Source organism: Rasamsonia emersonii (genome assembly GCF_000968595.1).
Source record: "Rasamsonia emersonii CBS 393.64 chromosome Unknown ctg1118621760184, whole genome shotgun sequence".
Lineage (NCBI taxonomy): Eukaryota > Fungi > Ascomycota > Eurotiomycetes > Eurotiales > Trichocomaceae > Rasamsonia > Rasamsonia emersonii.
The window spans coordinates 3,358-11,462 of NW_013563153.1; the positions used below are offsets into that span (position 1 = coordinate 3,358).

The 8,105-nt window shown below is 54.0% G+C and overlaps 3 protein-coding genes across 3 annotated transcripts; 2 read left to right on the forward strand and 1 right to left on the reverse strand.

Annotated features, from left to right (window-relative positions):
• Positions 1-495: 495 nt before the first annotated feature.
• On the forward strand, positions 496-2,290 carry T310_4863 (RING finger domain protein; the record flags this gene model as incomplete). The annotated part of the gene is made up of 3 exons (XM_013472265.1): positions 496-762; positions 839-1,845; positions 1,903-2,290. The coding sequence occupies 3 exons, from the start codon at positions 496-498 to the stop codon at positions 2,288-2,290; spliced, it is 1,662 nt and encodes a 553-aa protein (XP_013327719.1).
• A 1,407-nt stretch (positions 2,291-3,697) lies between these two features.
• Positions 3,698-5,455, forward strand: T310_4864 (Aspartate transaminase; the record flags this gene model as incomplete). The annotated part of the gene is made up of 4 exons (XM_013472266.1): positions 3,698-4,063; positions 4,138-4,326; positions 4,371-5,219; positions 5,357-5,455. The coding sequence occupies 4 exons, from the start codon at positions 3,698-3,700 to the stop codon at positions 5,453-5,455; spliced, it is 1,503 nt and encodes a 500-aa protein (XP_013327720.1).
• Positions 5,456-6,202: 747 nt separating this feature from the next.
• On the reverse strand, positions 6,203-7,713 carry T310_4865 (Syntaxin; the record flags this gene model as incomplete). The annotated part of the gene is made up of 4 exons (XM_013472267.1): positions 6,203-6,296; positions 6,392-6,557; positions 6,606-7,440; positions 7,579-7,713. The coding sequence occupies 4 exons, from the start codon at positions 7,711-7,713 to the stop codon at positions 6,203-6,205; spliced, it is 1,230 nt and encodes a 409-aa protein (XP_013327721.1).
• Positions 7,714-8,105: the final 392 nt, after the last annotated feature.

Here is an 8,105-nt window from a genome sequence, read left to right on the forward strand (position 1 = left end):
CAATCGCATCCGCCATTCGTTATCGCCCTGCTATTCACGCTTCTTCTTATGCTGCCCCTCTCCTCGTCTGCAAACCTTCCTCAACGCCGTGTTATTGTTATTGCGATATCCAAGCCCAGCCACGCTGATTTATCAGCGCTGCACCGCCGTGCCGATGTTCCCGGCGGGCGTTTGAGCTCCCGGCAGTCTGCGTCCCAGATGCTCCACCCACTCCCTGCTCTCTGACATCAACTGGCTTGCGTCGCCCCGGTCATCGGGCGGCTTCCTCCAGCCTGCTGCGTTGGCTCCGGATGATTACTTCACCCATCACCCTCTTCCCATTATTCACTTCTTGCTCGCCCCCCTCTCATTCTCTCCTGCCTTCGCCTGGGCCGTCCGAAAGTCGGCTGTCGGCCGCACCAACCTGGGCCAGGTGGATGACGGCCGCATTTCCTGTCCGTCTCTCATATATTATTTACTAATAATCCCCTCGTCGACCGCGCTGCGACGCCCATCATGATCTCTTGGCGCCATCCCCACACCAGCTGGGGTTTTTCCTGGGGTTTCCCATTTTCCTGCATACTGCTACTATTACTATTATCGGGCGTCCAGGCACAGGACTCCCCGGGCACCGCAACCTCGCCCTCGAACAGCTCCAGGGATCTCGCCCAGGTTGGCCCGTTGAGATTCTTCTTGCACAGCGCCCAGCTTCAGCTTCCCTCCCCGGTGCTCCTGGCCCCCCTCACTCAACCGCTCGCCACGCTTAGTCTAACCGATTTTACGGTACGTTTCACCCTCAGCCACAATCGTTACGACTAGTCTGGACGGGAGCCGCTGACATCCGGGCTGCCACGCACAGCAATTCAATTTATCAGGCCAACTACTGGCCGTCGATCCCTCCAACTCGGTAGCTGTCGACGATTCCGACATCGCATTTATCAGCTGCGATCCATCTTCCTACCCCGGGGTCCTCAGTGCCGGTGTGACCATTGCGAATGTGATCCAGTCTCAGCCAGCCCCGGCCGGTATTATTTTGTATAGCGCCCAATCGGATCATTGTAACTACACGGTCGACGATCCCGACTTGACCTACAGCACCGTTTTCACCGTGCAGGGCGTGAACGCGACGCGATCCATCCTAGAGCAGCTATCTTCCCATTCCAACCACAGTTTCTCGAGCATTGGGCCCGATATGGCGTCTATCGGCAACGGGTCGGTGACTGGGGGAGGCACCGGGTCTGATTCCAGTGGCTCTTCAGTGGGATCGGGATCTCTGGCAGGGGCGTCGCCCACGACGGCAGTCGCGATGATCATCCTGTACAGTATCACCGGCATCATCACGGCGCTCTTTCTGGGGATCATCATCACCGGAGCGATCCGGGCTCACCGCCATCCGGAACGCTACGGTCCCCGAAATGTCGTGGGCCGCCCACGCCAGAGCCGAGCCCGGGGGTTGGCGAGAGCCATGCTCGAGACGATACCTATTGTGAAGTTTGGCGATCCCGACGACCGGGTTGACGCTGCCGCGAAGGGTGACGTTGAAATGGCCTCCGGACACGAGGTGGATGGCACGGATAGGCCGGAAGAACAGCGGGCATCTGCGCCCAACGCGAACGAGACGGGGCGCTCACCCGAGTCGCCATCTAACGGCAACAATTCCGAAGATGCTGGCAAGGAAGCTACCCCAGCGGCCAAAGAAACCGCTGGGTACGAACACTCCAATGAAACGGGCAACTACGTGTGTCCCATCTGTACCGACGACTTTGTCAAAGGCCAAGACGTGAGAGTCCTGCCGTGCAATCATCAGTTCCATCCGGAGTGTATTGACCCATGGCTGGTCAATGTGTCGGGGACGTGTCCTCTTTGGTGAGTCAACCCTTGAGACGTGCTGTTGTGACATTCACTGACATTCTCTTTTCTTAGTCGGATCGACCTCAATCCTGCCGAAGAGCAGGACGGAGACAGTGATGATGCAGAGCGACATCCACACGCCTCCGGCCTGCCACTGGAGGTGCCCCAGACAGAAGCCTCGACGGGTGCGATTCAGCACCGGGGCCTGTCTAGCTATTTCCCGGACATGCGACGAATGCGTCATGCCCCAGTTGAAGAACGGATCGCTGCTCTGAGGAGACTCCGACAGTCGAGCGAGCTGGTTCGAGATGCGGATGCTGCGGAGTTGACGGCGGAGGAGAGACAAAACCGCCGGAGAAGCCTGACGGCACGGTTGCGGGAGCGATTCAGGATACGGACCCGGCAACATGATGACCAACCTCCCCCAGCACCTCCATCTCAACCGCCCTCGACTCTCTGAGCAGGATCTTTTTCTCACCTTTTTTTTTCAAGTTCTTTTTTTTTCTTTCCAATTTCGTGGACATTTCGCACACCTGGCGTGTTGCATTCGGCGCATGATAAGTGATTGATCAGCTTACGGTTGCGCTTTTCAGTCATTGCACAGTGATCATACTAGCATGGCATACATGATTCCATCTGGCGGACAGGGCCGGGTATATAAATAAGGGACGGAAAAGTTGGAATGACATGTGGCGGCGTTTACGGTGTTCTGGCGCGATCTATCTATCTATTGTGGACGATTGCATTTCTTTGACATTTACCTGGCATTATTGCTACGATCATGTTAGAATGAGATATGCATGTACTACCTAGTATCATCTTTTGCATTTTCTCCTCACTCTCCTCCGTAAGAATGAATGGCTGCTGAATGCGTTCTCGAGCCCGGATATGACGGACCGACGCCCGAGATGCAGTGACGCCGGGCTTGGCCAATCATGTGATTGCAGACGGTGCGGGGTGGTTGGCCAGCAACTCCGAGCGGACTGAACAGAACATGGCGTTACGCATGACTATGAGGTGCTTGTTGTCCGAAACATTTTCGCAACGAGGGGAATCATTGTGTTACATGGGCAATATTGCATCTTGTTGCAGACATGTTCCAGACATTGTGCGATGAACAGGCAGACGAGACCACTGTCTCAGGGACCGCATTGATAATGGCTGCTTGGTGATAGGGTGGGAGCAGTGGAGATCACGGGGCTGGATTACGACGGATGGCCCAGGAAGGCAATATTCCTGAGGCACGAGGTCAGGCATGTGACAAAGCACATGCACCAGCACAAACACATCGTAAGAGCTCTCCTGAGGATTGGACAGATCACTCCACAGTCTACAGTTGGAGAAGTTGGAGAACGAGTTCCTCAGGTCTTCGGTAAAGACGAGCCTCGGCTGTCGTCAACATATCGCCAGGTATATTATATAGATAGATGTAATTTTTTTTTGGCCCTCAATCGACTATTTAGACCATCTAGACACTTCCACTCCCAGCTCCTGCTGTTGTCCTGCTGCTGTCTAGCACTGCGTTGTACTGCACATTCTCTTCTGACAGTCACGCGCCCCCTTAATTACTGCTTTTCAGCTTGCCATAAGATAAAAAAAAATTACCAGCAGCCTGCTCTGCACCACAGACAAGCAGCTAGGCAGTCGACACGTTCCATCAGTCACTGATTCCGACGGCATCTGAAACAGACAGAAGCTTCGTGAGTCACACCGGTGAGCATACAAGGCAAAACCATGCCACCCTCGATCCAGAGCTAACGACGGAAAGAATCGCGAGGAACGTGGAACGTGCGGAAACTCCGTTTCTCCGCAGTGCGCTGTTCCTTCGGGCGATTTGATTTATTCTTAGCAGTCACGCAAGGCCGCCATGCCTCCACCCCCTCATCGCCAACTCCACCCCCAGGCCCAGCAGCCTCCACACCGGTCCGCCGTTCACGCGCATTCTCAGGGCAGTACTGCTGCTACAACTACATCATCCTCGTCCTCGTCGTCTTCCTGCTCCTCATCGCATTCTGCATCGCAGACTCGTCTCTCCCAGATTTCGTCACACATCATGGGGTCCACCAGTCCCTCCGTGTTCACGGCCGCCCATGTGGCGCAGGCCCCCGAGGATCCTTTGTTTGGCTTGATGCGAGCGTATCGCCAGGACCCGTCTGATAAGAAGATCGATCTGGGCATTGGCGCGTACCGCGATGACAATGCGAAGCCGTGGATTCTGCCTGTGGTGAAGAAGGTACTGTAATTCTTACATTACGGACTGGTTATCCCTTGCTGGACTGTTTTAACTGACACCATATCCGTCAACAGGCGGAGGAGATCCTGCGCAACGATCCCAACCTCAACCACGAATATCTGCCCATCTCTGGCTTAGCCGAGTTTACCTCCGCAGCACAGAAGCTGATCTTTGGCGCCGATAGCCCCGCAATCAAGGAGAAACGAGTATGTTGTCGTCCTGCCTTCCCCTCAGCCTCCCCGCACAGCCCAGTCCATCGCCAGGTTTGTCTACCGAGTAACTAACGTGATGTCGCTTCTGTCAACAGGTCAGCACTCTTCAGACCATCTCAGGTACCGGCGCTGTCCATCTCGGAGCTCTCTTCCTGGCGAAATTCCACCCCGCGCAGCCGCGTCCGACGGTCTACCTGTCCAACCCGACATGGGCGAACCACAACCAGATCTTCACCAACGTCGGCCTGTCCATCGCCACCTACCCGTACTTCTCCGCAAAGACCAAGGGGCTGGACATTGATGGCATGCTCGGTGCGCTGCGTGCGGCGCCGGAGGGCTCCGTCGTCCTGCTGCACGCCTGCGCCCACAACCCGACCGGCGTCGACCCGACGCAGGAGCAGTGGAAGCAGATCGCGGCGGTCATTCGCGAGCGGCACCACTTCCCGTTCTTCGACTGTGCCTACCAGGGGTTCGCCTCGGGGGATCTGGCGCGGGATGCGTGGGCGATCCGGTACTTTGTCGAGCAGGGCTTCGAGCTGTGCGTGGCGCAGTCGTTTGCGAAGAACTTTGGTCTGTACGGCGAGCGCGCCGGAGCGTTTCACTTTGTGTCGGCGCCGGGCGCGGACGCGACGACGGCGAACCAGCACGTCGCCAGCCAGCTGGCCGTGCTGCAGCGGTCGGAGATCTCCAACCCGCCGGCGTACGGGGCCCGGATCGCCAGCTTGGTGCTGAACGACCCGAAGCTGTTTGCCGAGTGGGAGGAGGACCTGCGGACGATGAGCGGCCGCATCATCGAGATGCGCAAGGGACTTCGCCAGCGACTCGAGGCCAAGGGGACGCCGGGCACCTGGGACCACGTGACCAGCCAGATTGGGATGTTCAGCTTCACGGGGCTGACGGAGAATCAGGTGAAGATTCTGCGGGAGAAGTGGCACATATACATGGTGAGTGCGCCTATTTATAGCCTGGTGAACTCGGATATACCGTATTCCGGATACAACTTCGGAGAAACGGGTCGATCGGCGGTCCACATCTCCGCATTGTTCTTAGTTTCTGACTGACTGACTGACTTCTCCTCCAGACTAAGAACGGACGCATCTCCATGGCCGGTCTCAACTCGCACAACATCGACTACTTTGCGGAAGCGGTGGACAGCGTTGTGCGCGAGACTACTGCGTAGAAGTACCTGCACCCGGATAGAAGCATAACCGACAATGACTGTGACCGTAACCGGATTCCATGATTTAAATGATTGGATTTGATTATGTACTCGCCATAGATCTAGAACGGACAGGCAGGCAGACGGACGGACAGGAAGACAGAGAGACAGAGAGAGAGAAAAAAAAAGAGAGAGACAGAGAGGACAGGACAGACAGGACTTGCTTGTACCATTGTTTTCCCCCTCCCCATCCCCCCCTCACCAAACAAAATCTTTTTTTTGTTTTTCTTTTCTGAATACTATGGACTGGATGGAATAAATGGAATAAATGGACTGAATGAACGAAATGGAATGGAATTGGAACGAAATGAAAATGGAATACAATAAAATTACAATAAGATAAAATACAATAAGTAGTAGTAGTAGTAGTAGTAGTAGTAATCATTACTACTTGCTACTTACTACTACAGTATTAGACTCGATTGGTTGATTGATTTCCAGTATTTTTTTTTAGGTCAGGTCAGGTCAGGTCAGTTCAATTCAGTTCAGCTTAGTAAATATAAATAAAAAATAATCCTGGGTACAGTACAGTTCAGTTCTTTCTTTCTTTCTTTCTGTCTCTGTCTGTTGTATCGATCGACCTTCCCAGTCAGTCAGTCGGTCGGTTGGTCAGGCTAATATATATATATATTTATATATGGCTGGCATTGGTTAAATATATAAAATAAACTCGATGGAATGTATATTATTCATTCATTCCATTCCATTTTAATAATAATATTCCATTCCATTCAAAAACGCCAACTCCTTGAACTGACCTTGACTGACTGACTGACTCGAATCGAAAGAAATAATTACCATTCTACAAACGAAAATTATTATTTTTCTTCAAGAAGTCGAATAACCATAATCTCTAATTCTACTAGAATATCGCATCCCACACCACCAACCACGTACACAACCCCACCGTCCCCCAAAACACCAGCTGCGCCGTGCTCCGCCGCTCCGTCGCCCGTTTCAGCTCCTTGTTGCCCCGGCTGACGTTCTCCGACGTGGTCGCGGCGTCGGTCACCAGCTGGCTGATGTACTCTTCCTGCGTGGCCAGGTGGCTGACGAGGGTTTGCTGGAGGGAGGAGATTTCGAGGAGGGATTTTTCGGCGTTTCTACAGACCATCATCGTCAATATCAATATCAATATCAATATCCAGACCGTAGGGATTGGGAGGGGAGATTTGTGCGGATATTCCTGGGGATAGGGCTACGTACTGCACCTTGCTTAGCGTATCCTCGTACTGTTTGAGCATCGCATCGTTCTCCTCTGCAAACAGCTGTAGCTGTTCTGGTGAGAGCTGCGACTCGATATCGGCGACTTCGCCCTCGCTCATTGTCAGGGCTGTGTCGCGGACGCCTGTCCATTCACCAGCGCCAGCAGCACCTTCAAAAGTTGTCGCTGTCGCTGTAACTGCCGTCGGCGACGTCCCACCCGCCTTGTACAGCACGCTCTTCTCCCGCTCTCTCACCCGCTCGATCCGCTTCTCCACCATCCCGCGCTGCACCTCCGCCGCCTCCTCGAGCGCCCGCCGCAGATACCAGAGAATGCTCTCGCGGACGGTGCGGATCGTGCGCGCCGCCTCCTCGTCACGCTCCTGCTCCGGCGTTTTCCTCGCGGACAAGGCGCCCCCTCCGCCCGCAGCCCACCGCCACAGCACGCTGTTGTTGGCATGTCCGTATTTCTTCCGCAGGAGCGTCTCCTCTGTTTCCTGCCGGAGGGATTCTGCGGATGAGAGGTTGCTGATCGACGACGAGAGGTCCCGCAGGAGTAACGCCGTGGACGAGTCGATCGAGTCTCGTTCGGCGTCGGTCAGGTGCTTGGTCTTGGTCTGTTGGGTTGAAGATGTAGATAGCGTACGACGGGAGGAGTACGCTGGTTTAGCTGTCGTAGATGACGACGACGACGATGATACCGCCGGCGCGGTAGCGATAGACAGGTACGAATGACGGATGGACTGTAGATATCGAAGGAGAGAGTTGATATGGGAGTTCTAGAAATATCACCAATCGAGTCAGTCAGTCGTTCGTCAAGCAATTCAATTAGCTAGTCCCAACGAATTGTGCAATCAGTAGATAGCAGGTCAAGCACTAACTATTCTGTACGCTTCCTTGAGGAACTCATTCACCGTCTCGGTGGAGGCAGCACGCGCATGACGCTCGGGAATTACTGCCGCCTCAGCGTGTCTCTCCCGAAGGAGCTGGTTGATGGAAGGCGTAAGATCGGTCATTGTCAGCCGGAAAACAAATTAAATAAATATAATCATTGGAGCTGATTGTCTGTATTGGGCTGGCCAGCTGTCAACGTTAGCTAGGTAGCTAGCTATTATCGTCTGGCGGCTGGCCATCCCGAGTCTGTTATTAGGTCACGTCACGGAGCATTATTGTTGCGCTGGTGGTCCGTCCAGCGCGCCATACGGGTATGCCCTAAGTATCTCTATACTGCATCTGGCAATGCTATCAGCTTCCAATCACATAGAATGAAAATAAAAGCCTATATATACGGAGTAATAGATACTAGGTCGGTAGGCATGACTAACGAAGCCCAGGCATTCTTTCTTTCCCTTCAAGTCTAGATGAGCGGGGAGAATCCATTATTAACTAAACTAATACAGTAACCATC